General features: G+C 38.5%; 1 protein-coding gene across 1 annotated transcript in view; it reads left to right on the top strand.

The window, feature by feature from the left end:
- Positions 1 to 93: 93 nt before the first annotated feature.
- Positions 94 to 21,387, top strand: part of DZANK1 (double zinc ribbon and ankyrin repeat domains 1) — a 77,226-nt gene continuing 55,932 nt past the window's right edge. Inside the window, exons 1-7 of the mRNA XM_045528183.1 lie at positions 94 to 109; positions 2,237 to 2,353; positions 4,774 to 4,927; positions 9,680 to 9,809; positions 11,239 to 11,335; positions 12,285 to 12,409; positions 17,071 to 17,156. Of these exons, the coding sequence (XP_045384139.1) occupies positions 2,245 to 2,353; positions 4,774 to 4,927; positions 9,680 to 9,809; positions 11,239 to 11,335; positions 12,285 to 12,409; positions 17,071 to 17,156 (701 nt within the window). The 5' untranslated portion in view covers positions 94 to 109; positions 2,237 to 2,244. The remainder of the gene's footprint in view (positions 110 to 2,236; positions 2,354 to 4,773; positions 4,928 to 9,679; positions 9,810 to 11,238; positions 11,336 to 12,284; positions 12,410 to 17,070; positions 17,157 to 21,387) is intronic.

Genomic DNA, 21,387 nt, shown 5'->3' with positions numbered 1-21,387 from the left:
GCCAATCGCCTGGCAGCTCCCAGTGGGTGGGGCGGGCTTGCTGCGTCTGTGGTGCGTGTGCTTGCTGCGGATGCTGCTCAGTCCACTGCGGAGAAGGAGGCAAGAGGTGGTGAGAAGCCAGGGCCCGGGTTCTGGGTTGGGGGCGGTGGGGGTGCCTTGGGGGTGCTATCTTGGTCCTCGCGGCTGGTGAAGGAGGAGGCCCTCCCTCAGTCCAGCCGAAAGGATGCAGGCGTCCCTGACTGCCCTTGATGCGCGGGGGCGAGGACTAGACAGGGATTGCGCATCCGTGCGACGAGGGGGCGGCCTGGGTGCAGAAAATTGGGGGGTTGGGGATGCTGTTGACTGCGTGCTGTCCTGTTGACCTAGCGGATCGGCCTTTTTCTCCATTCTCTTCGCGTGGGGCCCACTGGCCACCTCAGCATCCCAATGACAGCTACTAGGTGCGGTTCACGAATTCCTCTCCGCCATTTTGTTTTTTATTTTTTTTATTTTTTATTTTTTGAGACAGAGTCTCACTCTGTTGCCCAGGCTAGAGTGAGTGCCATGGCGTCAGTCTAGCTCACAGCAACCTCAGACTCCTGGGCTTAAGCAATCCTTCTGCCTCAGCCTCCCGAATAGCTGGGACTACAGGCATGCGCCACCATGCCCAGCTAATTTTTCTATATATATATTTTTAGCTGTCCATATAATTTCTTTCTATTTTTAGTGGAGATGGGGGTCTCACTCTTGCTCAGGCTGGTCTCGAACTCCTGACGTCGAGCGATCTTCTTGCCTCGACCTCCCAGAGTGCTAGGACTGCAGGCGTGAGCCACCGCGCCCGGTCCGCCATTTTGTTATTTAGAATTCATTTTTCTTTTTTTTTTTAAGAGCTAAATTTTCAATTATTTTTATTTTAATTGCCTCTCACGTAAATGGAAATGCGACTATGTGCAAGGCCCCTCAAGCCTAGCCACATTTTTGTCAGAGCTATTGCTGCGCTATCAGTATCTGCAATTTATATTCTTGACCCTCGCAATCTGGAACAATCCAATTACGTTCACTCCTTAAATTTATTTATCTCACGTTTGGTACTACGGTCTGATGAAACTCAAACCAAAACATGTTCAGAGCAGCATTATTCAAATTGCAACAGTCAAAACTAAAAAGAAACTAGAAATAGTCTAAATGCTCAACCACAAATTGACAAATAAGATTATGTAAGTATATAAAAAACTGTAAAAAACAGAGTGCAAGAAGTAGACTATAAAAATCGAATGAATATAGAAATTATGATTGAGTAAAGTGTATGTATCCATAATGATTGAAATTTGAAAAGGCAATACAGACATGTAAATGGTTGCTCTGTTAAGGTTTGTTTTTTTTCCTGAAATCTGCTATGCGTTAAAAATTGACAACCTCCCCCCACTCCCAAGACCAATAAGGCTTCCCTACTGGTAGTTAATCACCAAGATTTATAAATACAGTAGATGGAGTGTTAGACTTGTGTTTGTTGGTCACTGTATATATTTATGCCGACGTCATTTTTGCTGATAAGTGGTACTCTGCAGTCCTTCTATAGTGTCTTTGCAGCTTTCAAATTCTAGAACCACTGTGGCGATGATTGCAGGGCTTTGAACCTCAAGGCCACATGTGGCCCTCCAGATCCCCAAGTCGGCCACTTAACAGAATCCAAATTTTACAGAGCAAATTCCTAATCCTGTAAAATTTGGATTCACTGAAAAGGCTGCACTCAAGGATCCAGACGGCCACTTGTGGCCCCAACGCTGCAGTTTCCCCACACCTGCAATATTTTGTGGTACATGCAGTTACTTGTGTTCTCTCTGTGATGACCTGCCCTGAAGCCAAGAGAGGTGGTACACTAAACCAGAGCAGGAAAGGATAATGATGATCTAGAGGAACTGAGGTCAGAGTATTAGTGATGGTCTCTGTTCTGCCTTATTCATTTAATTTGCCCATTTAAAGTAACTCCATTCCACCATCTCATTCATTCATGCTCCTTTTTCAGAAGTAGGTATTTACATAATCAAAACCCCACACAAGAACTTAACAGCAAAAACACAGCTGAAATGTAAAATTATTTCAATTAAAAATTGAATAATATTTGTAGATAGCATATTAACAGTATTCTCTTTAGTTTTTTACTAGTTTTGCTGCATTTAAATGAGATGCTGCTCTTTAGCTTTTGTGTTCAGATATAGGTGCACATTGGAATTTATCTCTCTTTTTTTAATGTAAGCAGAGAAAATGACTGCTGGTTCAGTGTGTGTCCCTCAGATCATACCACTGCGAGTGCCTCAACCTGGAAAAGCTAACCATGAAATTGATAACAGCACACTATTGGAAATGAAATCGGGTAGGAATCACATGTATTTGAAATTGTTTAAAATAACATTGTCGTATCCCTTGTGCTCATCTGGTTACTGATTTATCTCTTTGTATAATTTCTATAGTTAGGACTTTGGGAAGTTTGTAAAACTTGCAAAATTTGAAACAGTGTTGTACTTTGATATTTTATAGAGTGGTATATATTTAAATTAAAACAGTTTGCTTTGACCAACCTTTGATTTGTATAGGTATGTAGTTGCAGCAATGCCTTGATTCACATTAGCCAAGGTAAGATGTCCCAGTGCTTCCCCAGACTTTTCCAAGATGCTCATTATTTAGCTTGGATAATAAATTTGACCTACTAACAGAGGCTTTTTTTGGTCAGACAGGTTAAACATTGAATCCTGGCTTTGACTACTTCTAGTGACCTTGGGTGCATTACTTAGGCTTTTTGAGTCTCAGTTTCCTCATTGGAAGATAAGGATAATAATTACTACTTGGAGCCATTGTGAGGATTAAATGAGTTGGTATATATGTGAGGTGTACAGGGTTTGGCACATAGTAATGCCAAAATAAATCTTAACTATTATTACAGAAATAAAGCAGTGAATTTCTATCTTGCTAATATTTATTTTTTAAGCTCTTAAATATGCTTATACATATTTAGTATACATATATAATTAACATAAGAAAGGAAATTTTATGGATAAAACATATGAAGAAATATCTATAAAAAGACTTTGAACTTCCAGTTATATATTTTAATAACCGAAATGTGCACAAACTATTTATCTGCATTCCTGATTTGACCCCTGTGCTTCCTAGAGCAAGAGTTCCAACTAAGAATGTGTTACACTATACTATGTCTTCCTTTCTCTTAAAAATTTATATGCTTTTTAAAAATTGTCAAACCAACATAAAAATTTTAATATATGTGCCCAGAACACATAGGAGAAGTTGGGTGATTATTGACAAAAGGTGATATGAATTACAAGGTGTCCAAATTCTCTAATATTTAAATATCAAATCAATAAAAATAGATTCCACAATTCAATAACAAAAAGAATAATAATCCAAAATAAAAATGGGCAAAGGATGTGAAAAGACATTGTTAAGGGAAGGATGTATAAATGACTCTTAAAACGTATAAAAATATGCTTCTCCTCATCCTTTCTCTAGCCCTTCTTCCTCTGCTTGCTGAGCAGATTTTATCCCTGCTTAACTTACTCCACCAAGCTTAATCAACACCTGACATAATGTATTTACTTGTTTATCAGTTTACTGTTTCTGTGTCTGTCCTTCCTAAAATGTAATCTCCATGAGAGCAGGAACTTTGGTCACTGGTGTATCCCCAGTGCCTAGAACAGTGTCTGGCACATAATAGGTCCTCAGTAAATATTTGTTGAATGAATGAATCAATCTTACTCAAAATGTAAGAAAGGCAAGTTGAAACTACAAGATACTATTTTTTAACCTAGGAAATTAGCAAAAAGAAAAGAAAAATCTCCCACTACATGTGGGAGATTGTGGTTAAACAGATGCTTTCATGCATTGCTGGTGGCAGTGTAAATTGCTTAACTGTCTGCAGAGGATAGTTTGGCAATATTAATCAAAATTACAAATGCATGTATCTTTTGACTCAGCAGTACTAGTTTCTAGATATTTGTTTTACAGATATACTTACAAAAAGAATTCTTTACAAAGTTATTCATTACAATGCTTATAATTACAAAAGAAAAAAATAAACAGCCTAAGTGTCCATCTGTAGGGAATTGGTTGAATTATTATTCATGAATATAAGAGAATATGATACAGCTATAACAAAGAATGAGGAAGCTCTTTATGTGCCAATATAGGACAATAGCCAAGATATATTGTTACATGAAAAAAGAAACATGTGAAACAGGGTATGGTATGTTATTTATGTAAAAAGAGAGGGGAAGATAAGAATATGTACGTATATGCTTGTATGGATATAAAAAATATTTTTGAAGGGTACTCAAGATACCATTGGTTGCCTCTGGGCAGCTGGTGTCGGGTGGGAGGGAAACTTTTCATTGTATATCCTTTTTTGACCTTTTGAATCTTATCAGTGCCCTGTTTGGGGAAGCAAAAGAGCATAGTGGTTCAAGAGCATGGGCTGTGGATCCAAGGTAGCAGAAGTCAAACTACAACTCCTCTGTTATTTAGCAAGTTTCTTAATCTCTCTGGCAGTTACCTCATCTATAGATGGGTAAAAAATAAGACCTACCACATAGGGTTGTACAGATGAAATGAACTCATTCATGTAACACACAATGCTACCACAGAGAAAGAACTGAATTATTAGTTATTACAATTCATTTCTACAATATATAAAAAATATCCTTAAATAATTGACCTATAGGCATTATTCAGGGACTTGCTACTTTAGTGTTAATTACAGTTATCCTATTTTGGATTTTTCAGACACCCCGGATGTCACCATATATTATACCCTGGATGGCAGCAAACCTGAATTTCTGAAGAAAGTTGGTTATGGTGAAAACAGTACATTTAAGTATATAAAACCTATTACTCTGCCTAATGGAAAAATACAAGTTAAAGCTATTGCAGTCTCTAAGTAAGTTAAGAGCATGTTAATTAAACTGATTTATAATGTAACAACATATTCTAATTTTATTTACTTTTTTCTATTAGAATCAATGCAGCATTAGAAGGACACTAATGAAAAAGTTATTTTAATTTCAGCATATATAAGTAACATTTATGTTTTATTTGCCTTTTATTGAGGTATACTGTAAAGTGCACAAGTCATAAGTGTGCAGCTCAATGAAGTGTTACATGTATTAATTCTGTTTTGATTTTGAATTCCACATTGGGGTTTTGGAAGGAAGAGCATTTCCAGGGCTGGGAACTTCTAAAGACCTTCATCTATTGAATCAGAGGCAACTAGGAAAGGAAAAGAAAAAATTTAAAAGAAAGAAAAATATAAAATAATTAAGAAAAAAAAAAAAAGACCATCTAGCTTTGAAGAAAATACCAGGTTTAATGGATGGTTCTTTTATTCCCCAGAATGCAGCCTGCAACCACCACAGTCATTCTCTGTTTCTTTTTCTGTTGACTTAATTGGCCTTCAAGGCTACTGTCATTTCAACCTGTTGGACATTAGCTACCTTATTTTTTTCTTTATCCTTTTTTTCCTACTCAATGCCTTTTTCCCATTTTCAAATATAGAAACACCACTTAATTTGGAAAACTGTGTTGTAGAAAAAAACTCAAATGCTTGAAAAGTCTGTGTCGCTTGTCCAGCATTTTGTACAGCAAGACAGGTTTGACCACATTTTGGTAACACATTTGTTTAAACCCCAAAACCAAATACAGCCCCCCTGGTTTCTCCAGGTACTTTAAAAACACTCTCCAGCTCCCCCTGCTGGCTGAACTAGTGTATGGCTTTTTGAGGAGAGCTACAGCTTCTACACCAAAGATAATTGTTTTGACATCTGAAAATTAAAACAATAATAAAATGAAATAAAACAACCCCTTTATATACATTCTTCCTTTTTTTAAAATTTTTTTTGGAGACAGAGTTTCCCTCTGTCTTCCCAGCTAGAGTGCAGTGGCATCATGGTAGGTCATTGCAACCTCAAAATCCTGGGCTCAAGCGATCCTCCTGCCTCAGCCTCCTGGGCAGCTGGGACGGACTACAGTCGCGTGCCACTGCATCTGGCTAATTTTTTTCTATTTTTTTTTTAGTACAAATGAGGTCTTGCTTTTTCTCAGGCTGATCTTGAATTCCTGGCCTCAAGTGATCTTCCCGCCTTGGCCTCCCAGAGTGCTAGGATTGCAGACATGAGCCACCCAGCCCAGCCTATACGTTATTCTTTATTAGATATTTGAATTTGCAGCCTTTTCTCACTTGCCAAAGCACTTCTATAGAAACAAGCCATCTCAGTCTTTAAGAGAAGCTACATACTCTGGTGCTTAATGCTGTAAGGCAAGCCCTTTTAGAAGCTGCAGGTAGTAGTAAAATGAAGTAATTTAATGACTGTGTCGTTCAAAGGCATTAATACAGCTTTCAAAAGAATCTAAAAAATAAGGTCATTCTTTTTTTCTCACCTGTTTTTTGTGTGTATGTGTCCCTAGGTGGGTACAAAAAAATAAGGTCATTCTTTATGGTCCTCACCATTCTGCTCTGTGCCCACCAAGTGTCTATTCTGAAAAGTACTGTTGGTATTTCACATATGCTCAGCTTAGGGAAAGTATTTATGCAAGAAAATCTTGGCGTTTTTCAGCTCAAAAAATGAGTGCTTGTATAGATTTGCCATAAAATAATTCTTTATGGAAATTGTACCGCTTCATTCAAGTCTGTTTTTAGGTACTTAAGGTAATTAGTTTCTTAATAGGAGACAAAGGACTTTAAATGAGGCTGTTAACAATTGAAGGTTGTTGACAGATTAAGATGAAAAATTATGGTCCTGAAGCTTTGACATACAAAAATATTTATGATATAATAAGTGAAAAAATTAGATTATTATATTATTTTAACTATGTTTAAAAATACGTAGAGAAAAATGGGCAGGTAAGAAATCTGAGCAGTTGCTGAAGAAGTGCTAATAAAAACAGATGCAGTGTACCAAAGACCAATATGAAAATCAGTAAGAGCAAAGCAGACAAAGAACGCTGAGGAAAGCAGACAACTGGAAATAGAAAAAGTATGAATTTTCAAAATTCAAACAGAATCACTGGCTGTGAGTAATCAGGGAGCTATAATCACATAGAGAGGATAACCTGGGTTGCAGCTGTGAGCTTCCAATACAAGTGAGTGGGGGTGAGGGTTAAATATATCAAATAAATACAACAGGCGTGGTCATGGTGATGTGGAGAGGCTGCTGGCTGTCTCCCAATGTCTGTTTTTCCCTTCTAGCTCATAATTTTTAATCAGACACATGGTTGCCTAGACAATATTTCCCAGTGCCCCTTGCACCTAGCTAAAGGCATGTCACCAGGCTCTGGCCAGTGAATATATGTAGAAGTGATGTGTTCAACTTCCAGATTGTGCTTCTAAAAGGAAGAGGTGGGCCCTACGTTCCACTGGCTGGAATGCAGATGTGGTTGTCAGCCATGTTGGGTCATGAGGTCAAGTGCAATGTCCTAGGAATGGGGGAGCAGCAAGGTAGAAACTTGATACCATGCCTCTGTCACCATGACACTTTGTACCAGCTATGGACTGCTTACCCCCTGTTGGTTCTGCATTGTTTAAGGCACTATTATTTTAGTTGTGTTACAACAGCCAACCCTACATTTTGACACACAAGAGATACGCAACAGAGAACATGATCAAGACTGCAGGCCATCAACAAGGCTGACAATATCAAGTGTCAGTGAGTATGCAGGGAAAGTGGAACCTTCAGCTAATGCTGGTGGGAATGTAAAGTGGAACAGGTACAGTTTGGCAATTTCTAAAAAGTTTAATGTATACTTACCATGTGACCCAGCAATTCCACTCCTAGGTATCTATCCAAGAGAAATGAAAATGTCTACACAAAGACTTCCATGTGAATGTTCATAGCAGTGTTATTCATAATAGCCCTGAAACAGAAATAATCCAAATGACTAGCAACTGGGACATAGATAAACAAATTGTGATATATTCATAAAATGGAGTACTACTCAATAAAAATGAACAAGTTACAACCACATGGATGAACCTCAAAAAAAAAAACAAAACAATGATAAATGAGGCCAGGTGCAGTGGCTCATGCCTTTAAACCTAACCCTTTGAGAGGCTGAGTCAGGAAGATTGCTTGAGGCCAGGAGTTCGAGACCAGCCTGAGCAAAAGCAAAACCTCATCTTTATAAAAAACAGAAAAATTAGCTGGGCAAGGTGGTACACACCTGTAGTACCAGCTACTTGGGAGGCTGAGGCAGGAGGATTACTTCAACCCAGAAGTTTGAGGTTGCAGTGAGCTATGATGATACCACTGCACTCTAGCCTGGGAGACAGAACAAGACCCTGTCCCCAAAAAGAAACAAATGATAAATGAAAGAAGCCAGACAAGTAAAACAACTATATTTGTGTAATTACGTTTATGTTAAATTTCTAGAAAAGGCAAAACTGTAGAGATAGAAAGCAGATAGGTGGTTGGCTGAGATGGGTGGTAGTAAGTAGTGGCTACACACAGGCACAAGGGACTTCTTTTGGGTGGGGGAGGTATTTCAAAGTGGATTGCAGTGATAGTTGCACAATTTTACAAATTTACTAAATCTCATTGAACTAGATACTTAATATAGGTGAATTTTATGTCATGCAAATTACACCTCAATAAAGCTGTTACAAAGAGTATAGGTGAGCTACTGGTACTGAGATGAAATCAGCACTAGTTTTTAGTCATGGGCACCTTTACATTGTTCTATCATGGAGCTCCTTTTGCATCAAAAAAGAACAAGATTGATTGTGAAATATGAATATTTGAAAACATTATAGAATTTGAGGAATAACAGTTACAAAGTCTACGAGAGCAGCATATGTTATGCTGCTTACACCTGAGATAAGGAAAATGTTCTTGACTCACATGGAATGATACCTAGGTAACTGCATTTTTTTGTTTTAGAATAGTTTGAGCCTTATAGTACAATATCTTCATGGTAAATGTGGTAGATAGTCTCCAAAAATAACCCCCAATGAACCAAGCCTCCCAGTGTTCATGGCCTTTTGTAGCCTTTCTCCTGGCCCTATGACTGACTTTTGACCAAGAGAATGCTTACTTTGACCAATAGAATAGAACGATGCCAAGGACTTCCAAGATCACAAGAAGTGTTGCAGTTTCTGCTTTGGTTTCCTGCAACATAAACAACTAGAGGAAGCCAGCCACTGTGTAGGAAGTTTGACTACCTGAGACTTCCATTCTGTGAGGGAGCCCAAGCTAACCACATGTAGAGGGAGGGAGGGACAGAGAGAAGAGAGACTGACAGAGCTAGAGAGATGACTGGCGAGCCCCTGGCTGTTCCAGTTATCCCAGCCTATACTCTGCATATACGAGGAAAGAAGCCATCTTGGATATCCAGCCCAGTTGAGCCTTTGGTTGACTCCACCCCTGCTGATATCTGACTGTAACAACATGAAAGAGCTCAAATGAGAGCTGCCCAGCTGAATCCACAGAGTTGTATTTTAAGGCACTATGTTTTGGAGTAGTTTGTTACCCAGCAATACATAACCCTGATGGAATGAGGTAAGGAATTATATTTTGATCTCTCCAATTTGAAATATAATAAATTTAGTAGCTAGACTAAGGGACTTTGATAAAGTCATCTTAATTGCTAGCCACCTTTTCTTTGACTTTGTGTAACACAGACTTTTATAAATAATTTTCAGAGATGGCAGACACAGTGGCATTGTAACAAAAGTGTTTCAGGTAGACTGTGAATCACCAAATATGGCCTCTTCAGAAGACAGTGTTGAAAATGTTCTCAAAGATTCATTGAAGCAGGAGAGTGATGAAATGGTAAGATTATGATTATTTAGATTGTCCCTGTGTTCTTGGTTCCTTTTATTTCAGTAGGCACATCTTCCCTGTCATTACATCACCCCTACTCACAGTCAGATCTTTACAATAGAAGTCAGTATCAATCATTGCAAAGCATCTTCACTGATTTCTCAGCCTCTGGTCACCCCTGCATCTACCCTGAAGATTAGAATTCCTACTCAGTGTCACTGGCCCACGCTCCAGTGTCCTCAGTGTGTCTCTCTTACCTGCTGAAGAAAGCAGAACCCTTTAACATGCCATCCAAGTAATCAGCTTCTGTCCTCAGTAAGCCTTTCTTGTTTATCTGTACCCCCCACCCCCCACATATACTCCAACCAGACTACACTGTGCTGTGCTCTATCACTGCTACCCTGGCACCCAGGCCTCCTTTTATAAACTGCTTTGAATATGGGATTACTTCATTGCTTGTCTGTCTTCCCCATGCACTGTGAGTTGTAAGGTGGCAGAGGGCATGGCCATTGTCCTCATTGCCTTGCCCAGGGGCAGGCAAGAGAAGATGGCAAGTGTATATTTGTTGAGTAGATACATCAGGCTGGTAGAAGTCCTCAATAGGCATAGACTTCTATTATATTCAAATCTTTACCCCTGGTTATGTACAAAGCCTCACCTCTTTGGAGAGTCAACTAGACCTAACTTTTTAAAAAGGATGTTTGAAGCTTCAGTCCCTGAATGTGAGCATTAGTGAGATGGATTTAGGGCCAGAGCGTGGGCTAGACTGTGGTAAGGCAACTGGCCAAGAGATCTCAGTTATTTGGATCTTGTTGGGAGTGACAGAGGAATGTTTTTGGGGTGTCCCTTAAGCCTAACGGTGGACCTAAGGCCAGAAGGGATGCTATGGGACCAAAGTAGTGGGTTTAGGCATAGGGTGGGGCCGAAATGTGATCAAGGCAGGGATCTAGACTGGCAGGGTCAGCCAGCAGAGGCTGAGCCCACATGTGTCTGCAGGTGCTGAGGCTTGCAAAGATGAAGTCTGTGGAGAAAGTCCAGAGAGAAGGGTGTTCAAGGACTGTGTGCAGGCAGATAGTGAAGAGAAGTTCTATTGTGGTCTGGCCCCACCCTATCTTTGCCCCTTGGATCTGGTGGCCCATCTGTTATTACTCAGACTCCCATGATTGCGATTTCCTGCCTACATGTGTTGCTTCCTCCCTCCTGTCTTGGCCATTTAACCTGGTGGGGCTACCATCCAGACGTGTTGCTAACCAAGCAGCCCAGCCCACAAAGCTGTGTGTTTCCAGAGTAAAGTGAAACGGATCAATTTGTAAAAACTACTGTAAACACTCTGAAGTAAGAAATACATGCCATGACCTTGTCTCTATCAAGGAACTTTTAATTTTCACATTATAAATGGACATAATCAAGTAATTAATATGTCATATTTTATTCCTAGGAATTAAAAAATGAATTTGTTGGACCAAAACTAAAGAAGAAACATAAGAACACTGAAAATAAACCTGGTTGGAATGGTAACCTTAGAAAGTTTCCAGGTATGATATGACAGAACAAAGGCAAGGTTTAGTATTCTAAACCCACTTAATAGGTTTGCTGCATGTTTTCTTGTCCACAGAAGTGTTGAAATAAGAAACACTGAAATAGGAAAGTAGGCTATACAATATTTTGAATTTTAGTACTGTCCCAGCTAACAGTGTAAGATTATGGGGGATAAAGAAGCCATCTAACAAAGTAAGATTATTTATTGATTCATTTCAAAGAGGGAGACCACACACCAGGGAACCATGGACATCTCACCAAAAAGGAAAAGTTGTAGGGTTTGGGGACAGGGTGGAGTTTGGGTAAAATTTAAATGAACGCAGAGTTTTGATAGGCTCAAAGCAAAGTTGGGCTGGGTGTGAAGTGGTAATGATAGGTATGGACTGTGAAGGGGATTCAGGGTTCTGTTGCCTTGGAAACTACAAAGATGCACATGAAATGTTGTATTCAGAAATCCTTATCTTTGCACCGGGATTGCTTCTCTATGTCGTAGTGACTTAGGTCCTCCAGGAAAGAGCGTCTTACTGATAGAATTTCAGACAGTAAAGTGATTATCTATGATTTTAGAGAATACTGTTTTTTCTCAGTGAGAAAGCAGTAGTCACTCAAAGAGGGGGCTATTAAGACGTTTAACCACTGCACTATCTCCTTGGGAGGAATGTTTCCTGCTAACCTCACCCTTGGATTGATCGGTCTGTTTTCCCAGCCTGTTGTGGAATGTTGTAGAATGTAGTGTGGAAGATTGTTTTCTCAGTTGGGACTTATTTTTTTTTTCTTTGTTCTAATTAACTGAGTGTGTGTGAGTCTTTATATAATTGTTATTTCTAGGGAAAGAATGTGATGACAGTGGTCCTTTATGAAAAGGTTTCCAACTAGGAAGACATCTTTGTGTGATGATATATAATTACAGATGCTCACAGAACAATGTTTTTAATATGATTGTAGACTTCGAGGTAGGTGAAAGAAGTGACCCTAAAAGTTTGAAAGATCTTCGCTTCTCAGAAAGTCCACTGGAAATCCGAGCTTACCGTGAAAGATCCAGTGCTAGAGCCTCCACACGCCTGTCCCAGGTAAGTATTAAGGACACTCTTTAGTACCAAAACACGTTCTATGTTTTTAGTGCTTCCCATGAAATACTTTAAAGGCATCGTCTGCTAGATTTTTTGACCATGTACCAGGCACTGTTCGAGTGCTGAGAATACTGTGTTGGACAAGAAAAGTCCCTGTATTTGTGAGGCTTACATTTTATTGGGGTTGGGGGCAGACAGATAATAAATAAGTAAATAATTAAAGAAAAAACTTAAAACAGCAGGAAGTGTCATGACAAAGATGAAACTGGATGATGAGATGGAGCTGTGTTTCTCAAAGTGTGGTCCCCAGAACCACAGCATCAGCATCACATTGGAGCTTCCTTGAAATGCACATTCTCAGACATGATGAATAAGGTGGAAGATGAGATGGGAGGTGGCTGGGGCCAGAGTACCTAGAGTTGTGATTCTCAGACATAGCTGCATGCAAGTTAGAATCACCAGAGGAACTTCAAACCAATCCCAGAGACCTAACGTCACAAATTCTGATTTAATTGGTCTGATGTGGATCTGGGCATGAGTTTTTCTTTTTAAATACACCCCCAAGTGATTCTAATGGGCAGGCATGGTTGAGAGTCACAGATGCTAATCTGCCTGTAAGGAGGTTAGATTTTATTCTGGTTGTAAAGGGAATCTATCTGGAAGACAAGATATGATCCCATTTACATTTAAAGGTTTCTCTTTGGCCACTATGTGAAGATTAGACTGTGGAAGAAGAGGGGAATACCAGTTAGGAGGATTTTGCTCCAGGTGAGAGATGAGGGTGGCTTGGGCCAAGGTTATAGAGGTGGTGAGGAAAGGAGGTGGTGGGATTCAGACAGGCTTGGCTGAGGGATCAGATAGATGGGACAAGGGAGAGGGAGGAGCTAAAGATGCTGTCAGGGCTTTGGTCTGAGCATCTGGAGATGATGGTGACATTGAGATGGAGAAGATGCGAGAGGAGCATGTGTTCAGGGGCTCATTAGACATCAAGTGGAGATGTTGAATAGACTGTCAAGATATGCAAGTTCAAACTTGGGAGAGGTCAGGGCTGGAGATATGTATCTGGAAATATGCAAAATATAGGTGATGTTTAAAGTTTAGGTCTCAATTAGATCACTTGTCAAGGCTGTACAGAAAATAGAGAGTGACACAAGACAAAATCCTCAACTTAGAGGTGGAGCAGGGGAAGAGGAGCCTAAAAGTAGTAAGAAAGCCGGAAGAATGTGGTGCCATGTAAGCCAGGAAAATAAAGAGTTTCAAGGAGAAGGCAGAGGTCATTTATGTCACTTGTTACAGAAGAGTGTAATTAGACAAGGGCAGAGAATTGCATTTTGGATTTGACAAGATAAAGGTGATTTATGATGTTAATAAAAGCCATATCAATGCATTCTTACTACTATAACACAAGAAAGATGCACTTACACTAGTTGTCTACTACTACCATTATAGAACTTCGAGGTTTTAGAGTTTATGAAATCCAATTTAGACTTCTGGCATCTAAGGGCAACCCAGGCGGCTTTGCTCTCTTTCTCTTATCTGAGCCCCAAGTATAATGTACCTGAAGTCATGTTTTGTGTATAACCACAGCTTATCATCACATATAAAGGAGGCAAAAAGAATGGCTCTCAAATCTGATTGTATATCAGAATCAACCAGGGGAAACTTTAAATATATGTATAGGTTCCCACCCACCAACTCCTGCAATCCTCTTAGATAGTCTGGGATGGAGTCCACGGATGTCTTTGATGATCAGCCCAGTCTGAGAATAACTGGCCTAGAAGAGCAGTTATCCTTATCCCCAGGTCAAGCTCTTTCCTTCATTTCTGGACTCTAATGCCAAAGTGTAACTCAGCCTGACCTAGTGGTTTCTTCCATCTGCCCACCCACTATATTTTCTGGAAGACCACAAAGCCCAGGCCAGAGGACCACACACCTCGTTAGGCCTGCCTGCAAACCCCACTGAACAAAAGGGCAACCATCCCTACAATGGAAGATTGCCTTTCCCAACCTTCTGGAAAGAATGATTACCTGGTTACAAAATGGACTGGTGAGCACACTCGACTCCTATGGGCGGTGCATACCAGTGTGGCCCAAATATGAATACTGCTTTTGAGGTAAAACATATCATTTTGAAGAATGAATGGTATATGACAAAACACAATAGCTACTTGAGGAAAACAGTCTCTCGTGGTCACAATTATTTGTAATGTGTCTAGAAATAGTTATTTTCTTTGTGCATGAGTATTTGGATTAGCTTTGGCACTTAGTTGTTTAAAAGTTGTTGTTTATAAGGGGAAGATAGAATAAAATAATATTTAAAGATTCCAATTCAGAATCCCAAGAAACTAGGAACATAGGGACAAAGACAAAGTTTGGGGAACTTGAGTAGAGTTCAGAAAGCCAGGGAGGCCAGAAAAGGACCATACGATTTTTTTCTTCCACTCTTTTTCTTCATATTGGTAAGTGATTCTTCTCAATATTTCAGCTCAATCCCGTCTGAAGCATACTTCAGCAAATATCAGAATTAATGATTCTGGTGGGTGTTATGTCAGCAACTACTAGGGAGACAGTATGTCTCTGAGCTAAGCATCTGGCTTGAGGGTGTCTTCAGGGGCCAGGCACCAGAGTAAATGTGTGTGACAGCCTGGGTAAAGGATATATGATAGCTGACAACCAGCCTTAGTGTGAGGGCACAAGGGTCATGGGTTCTCTGACAATGTGGATTGCCCCAGCTAGCTAAAGGGGTCACTCTACTCAGCTCCAGCCAACTCTTGACAAGAAGGATTGCAGGCTCAGTGTTGCTGCATCTGATGAATTTGCATGAGAAGCCAGAAACCTACATCTTTATGTGTAATAACCTAATTTACAAATTTGAATTAGTTCAAATCTTGAAACACTGCGGGGGCCAGTATACATTGGGCCAAATGAAACTCAATGGAAGACCAGATTTGGCCAGAGGACCATGACTTGGCGACTTCTGGTCTAGGCCATGTTAGATGCAATACAAAAGCAATGAAAAGCTGTGACTGCTCTCCATTGCCTGTAAGATAAAGTCTGAAGTCCTGAGCTCAGCACACAGGCTGTCAGGTAGGCCTGAGTTCAGTACACAGCTGTCAACGAGCTCAAGGAAGTGACTCAGCCATTCTGAGCCTCTGCATCCTCATCTCAAAAATGAGGGATTACATGAGCCTCTTGATGTGCACTGAGACAGACACAATATCATTTCTCTGGAATTGGTGCCAAAATGCACAGCTGAATCCAATTATGAGGAAACATCAGACAAAACCAAATTGAAGGAGATTCTATGAATTAACTGGCCTGTTAAAAATGTCAAGCTCATGAAGGATAAAGAAAGACTGAGGAACTACTCCAGATTAGAGGTGACAAAAGGGACATGGCAACTAAATGCAGAGTGTGGTATGGGACTGGATCCTAGACCAGGAAAAACTATGTAGCTGTAAAGGACATCATTGGCATAGCTGATGAAGTCTAAATAAATATCTGTGGAGTAGATAATCATATCGTATCACTGTTACCTTTTCTGATTTGGATACACTGTTGTGTAAGAGCACAACCTTCTTCTTAGGACATGCACACTCAATTATTCAGGAGCAAAGGGACATCATTACTGCAACTTATTCTTACTTTATTTAGAGAGAGACAATAAAGGCAGATGGGGCAAAAGGTTAACAGATAATTGGTCAAGCTGGGCGTTATTTGTACTATCCTTGCAACTTTTCCTTTATATCAAAATAAAATGTTACAAAAATAAAATTGGTTAATATTACTTACCTCATAGGGTCCTTGTGACATGTCAAGGAGATAATGGGCACAAAATGCCAGGCATATTTTACTACTGTTAGACCCTCTGTAAGTGTTAGCTTTCTCCATCAAGTTCCTTCTTTAGCTTTTCTTTCTGTTCCATTCTCCTGCCACTGTAGACCACATCAAGCCCCCTGAGTCCCAGCATAGGCCATGTACTGCTCTGCCACTGTGCCTTTGCCACAGGGTTTCTTCTACTGGGAATTCCCTTTGTCTCTCTGTCCACTTGAACTTTTCTTTCCTCTCCCAGGCCCATCTCGGATGTTACTATCTCTGAGAAGCCCTGCTCCCCTGGAGCAAACGAATGTGATTGTTCCCTCCTCCAGGTTCCCATGAGACTCAGCACAAATGTGTCACCCTACTGAACCCCTTGTGTTTCAGTTATTTTATGTGTACATGAGTTCAGCTCCTTAGGGGCAGGGACCATGTAATATTTATCTTTGTCCCCTTCCCTGCATTACCCACAGTGCCTGGTACAAAGGGCATACCCAAATGATGTATTGAAAGAAGTTAAATGTTTCTGGATAATAGCAGACAGTTGATGCACATATTCTTATAGGAGTTTCCTAGAGATAAATAATTTTTGAGGAAAATGAGTACTAAAGTCTTTAAATTCTAAAATCTGGTTTGTGATGGTAAATTCAGATCTTTTTTTATTGTAAACTCTATTTTTAATGAAATATACATATCTGATTATGAATAGCACTTTAAGTAATTTTTAAATATTAGATACTGGACTAATAATTACTTAAGACCTTCCCCATAATTTTACTATACCATAGCCTTTACCACTGTTATATTGACTGCATATCTATATACACCTATATTCTTAATTTTAGTCGCCTGGTTTTGCACACATAAGGAGTCGGAGGAGTGTGAAAAGCACGGAGATCATGAGAATTCAGAGGGAGACAGACTTTCTCAAGTAAGGATTGTCTTTACTCTGTCTTACATCCTACAAAGATACATTGTGGTCAAAGAGAATTTAAAGATGGGACATAACAATCATTTTGCCTCTCTCCAACTTTTTAAATTAAATTTATACAGCTTTTTAAAAGGTAAAATTGACATACAATAAACTGCATGTGTATTTAAAGAGTTGATATATATTCTGTAACCGTGAAACTATCACCATAATCCAAAAAATGAACAAATTCATCTCCTCCAAAAGTTTCCTGTATTGTACCCGATTGTAAGTCCTCACTTTCACCCCTCCTCATCCCCAGGCAACTTTGGTCTGCCTCTTGTCACTATAGCTTAATTTGCATATGATTCCACATATCAGTAGAGTAATTCAGCATGTATTCTTTTTTGCCAGGCTTCTTTCTCACTCGGCATAATTATTTTGAGATTCACCTGTGTTTGCTTGTAACAAACATCTATTTCTTTTTATTACTGAGTAGTATTTCACTGTATGGATACACCACAATTTGTTTATCTATTCACTTACTGATGGGCATTTGTATTACTTCCAGTTTTTGGCTATTACAGATAAAGTTGCTGTGAGCATTTATACAGGAGTCATTGTATGGTACATATGCTTTCATTTCCCTCGGGGTAAATGCCTTGAAGAATGGCTGGGTCATATGATAAGTATATGTTTACCTTTTAGGAAGTTGCCAAACTGTTTTTCAGATTGTACTATTTTACATTCTCTCCAGCAGTGTATGAAAATTCCAATGTCTCTACATCCTTGCCAACACATTTATTTTTATTTTTGGACATTCTAGTGAGATCATAGTGGTATCTCATTGTGGTTTTAATTTGCATTTCCCTCATAACTGATGTGGAGCATCTTTTCATGTGCTTATTTGCTATTGTGCATTTTCTTTGATAAGGTGTCTATTCATTTTTTAAAAATTAGGTTATATATTCTTCTTAAGAGAGTTATACATATTCTTCATTGTCAGATATAAGTTTTGTAAATATTTTCTCCCTGTCTTTGGCTTTTCATTTTCTTAACAGTGTTTTTTGAAGAACTAAAGTTTCTTAATTTTGATGAAGCCCAATGTCAAATTTAAGAAACCTTTCCCAAACTCAAGATATATTCCACTCACTAAGGTTTTTCTCCTATGTTCTCTTCTAGAAGTTTTAGTTTTATCTCTTATATTTAGGTCTATCATCCATTTTAAGTTAATTTTTATATATGGTATGAGGTAAGGGTTGAGGTTCATACTCTTGAATATAGAGATCCAATTATTCCACTACAATTTCTTAAAATGATTATCTTTCCCCATTGATTAGTTTTGGAATATTTGAAAATCAATTGACAATATTTGTGTGGGTCTAATTCTGGACTTTGTATTCTGTTCCATTGATGTTTCTGTATATTTATTCACTACTACACTGCCTTGATTACAGTAGCTTTATAGTAAGTTTAAAAACCAAATATTGTAAATCCTCTAGCTTTGTTCTTTTTATCAAATACATTTTGGCTACTCTCTTTTTTTTTTTTTTTTTGAGACAGAGTCTCACTCTGTCACCCTGCCTCAGCCTCCCAGGTAGCTGGGACTACAAGCACGTGCCACCATACCCAGCTAAGTTTTCTGTTTTTTGTAGAGATGGGGTCTCGCTCTTGCTCAGGTTGGTCTCAAAATCCTGAGCTCAAGCAATACTACCACCTCAGCCTCCGTGAGAGCTAGGATTACAGGCATGAGCCACTGCACCTGCCCTCTGTTTTGGCTATTCTATGCCCTTTATATTTTCAAATAAATTTTAAAATCAGCTTGTCAACTTTTACAAAATATCTGGTGGTTTAATTGGGATTGCATTGGATCTACGTATCAATTTAGAAAGTATTGAAATATTAACAATATTGAGTCTTTACAATACATGAAAAGGCTATATCTCACCATTTATTTAGGTCTTCTTTAATTTCTTTCATCAATATTTGTAGTTTTCAGTGCACAAGCTTTGCACATCTTTTGTCAAATTTATCCTGTTGTAAATGCTTTCAAAATTTTAATTTCTCACAAGACAAATACTGCATGATTCCAGGTATATGAAATGTCTCAAGTAATCAAATTCACAGAAACAGAAATTAAAATGCTAGTTGCTGGGGGCTGAGGGGAGGGGGAAACAAGGAGTGTTTGTTCAGTGGGTATAGAGTTTCAGTCATACAAGATGAAAAAGTTCCAAAGATCTTTGTAGAACAGTGTGCATATAGTTAATAATACTGTAATGTGCACTTAAAAATTATTAGGGTAAATTTATTCTATATATATATTTTTGCCACAATAAAAATTTCAATTTCTGATTATTACTAGAATATAAAATGCAATTGATTTTTTTTTTTGTAGTGGCATTATATCTTGCAACCTTACTAAAATTTACTTATTGTTAGCTTTTTTATATATTCCATATGATTATCTATGTATTAATAGTTGATCAGGTTACCTGCAAATAAAGACAGTTGTTTTACTACTTTTCCATATGTGTTCCTTTTCATCATTTTTCTTGACTTTCACTGATGAGAACTTCTGCTATAATTTTGAATAGAAATGGTGAGAATGGACATCCCTGTCTTATTCTTGACTATAGGGGAAAGCATTTGTTTTTTAGCATTAATATGGTATGAACTGTAGGTTTTTTGTCTGTGACCTTTGTTAGTTTGAAGAAATTTTTTCCTGTTTCTAATTTGGTGAGAGTTTTCTTTTCTTTCTTTCTTCTTCTTTTTTTTTTTTTTTTTGAGACAGAGTCTTGCTCTGTTGCCCAGGCTAGAGTGTTGTGGCGTCAGCCTAGCTCACAGCAACCTCAGAGTCCTGGGCTCAAGTGATCCTCCTGCCTCAGCCTCCCAAGTAGCTGGGACTACAGGTGTGCACCACCATTCCTGGCTAATTTTTTTCTGTTTTTAGTAGAGACGGTGTCTCGCTCTTACTGAGTCTGATCTGGGACTCTGGACCTCAAGCAATCCTCCTGCCTTGGCCTCCTGGAGTTCTAGGATGACAGGCCACCACACCTGGCCCCTGCTGAGAAGTTTTCTTTTTAAAAAATCAGGAATAGATGTTGAACTTCATCCAAAGCATTTTCTTCATCTATTAAGAGGATCATATGATTTTTCCTTTTCAGTTCATGTGGTGAATTGCAATGATTGATTTTTGAATGTTAAACCAACCTTGCATTCCTGTGATATATCCACTTGAAATATTATCTATTTTATATATTATTGAATTTGATTTGCTAACAGATTTTGAAGAATTTTTTGAATGCATATGAATGGATGATTTTCTTTTCTTGTTAGTATCTTTGGTTGTTAGTATCAAGACAATTCTGGCCTCATAGAATGAGTGGGGAAGTATTTTCTCTCCAGTGTTCTGAAAGAGTTTGTATAAAATTGGTGTTACTTTTTCCTTACATGTTTGGTAGAATTCACAAGTAAAATGATTAGATCTGGAGTTCTCTTTCAGGAAGATTTTTAACTACATACTCAATTTCTTTAATAGGTACACATTCATTCAGATTTATTTACTGCTTTTTGAGTGAATTTTGTGTTTCATTTGCTTCTCTTTTTTTTAGTTTCTTCAATGGGAAGATGAAGTCATTGATTTTAAGCCTTTCTTCTTTTCTAATATAAGCATTTAGAAGTATACATTTCCCCAAGGACTGCTTTACCCGTAGCCCCCAGATTTTGATATGTTGTATTTTCATTTTCATTCAGCTCAGTTTCTAATTAGCATTTCTATTTGACCTATGGGTTAATTAAAAATGTTCTGTCAAATTTCTAAATACTAGGGAATGTTCCTTATATCTTTCAGTTATTTATTTCTAATTTATTTCCTTTTCATCAGAAAACATATCGTATGATTTGGTTGGCAAATGTTCCATGTGCAGTTTCAAAGAACATGTATTCTGCTAGGATGAGTTCTGTAAATGTCAGTTAGGTTGTTAGTTGTTAGTATCATTTAAACCTTGTCTGTCTTTACTGATTTTGTTTATTGTATAATCAATTATTAAGAAAGTGATATTGAAATCTACGACTGTAATTATGAGTTTGCCTGTTTATCCTTACACTTCCATTTCTGTAAGTTTTTTCTTCATGCACTTTGAAGCTCTGCAATTAAGTACATAGACCTTTAAGATTCTTATGTCCTTTTGCTGAATTGACCCCTTTATCATTATGAAATAACCTTCTTTAGTCCTAGAAATACTCTTTGCTC

This window comes from Lemur catta, chromosome 17, assembly GCF_020740605.2.
Source record: "Lemur catta isolate mLemCat1 chromosome 17, mLemCat1.pri, whole genome shotgun sequence".
In the NCBI taxonomy this organism is placed as follows: Eukaryota; Metazoa; Chordata; class Mammalia; order Primates; family Lemuridae; genus Lemur; species Lemur catta.
Note: the sequence above shows the minus strand (reverse complement) of the source record. Positions and strands in the feature narration are given on the sequence as shown.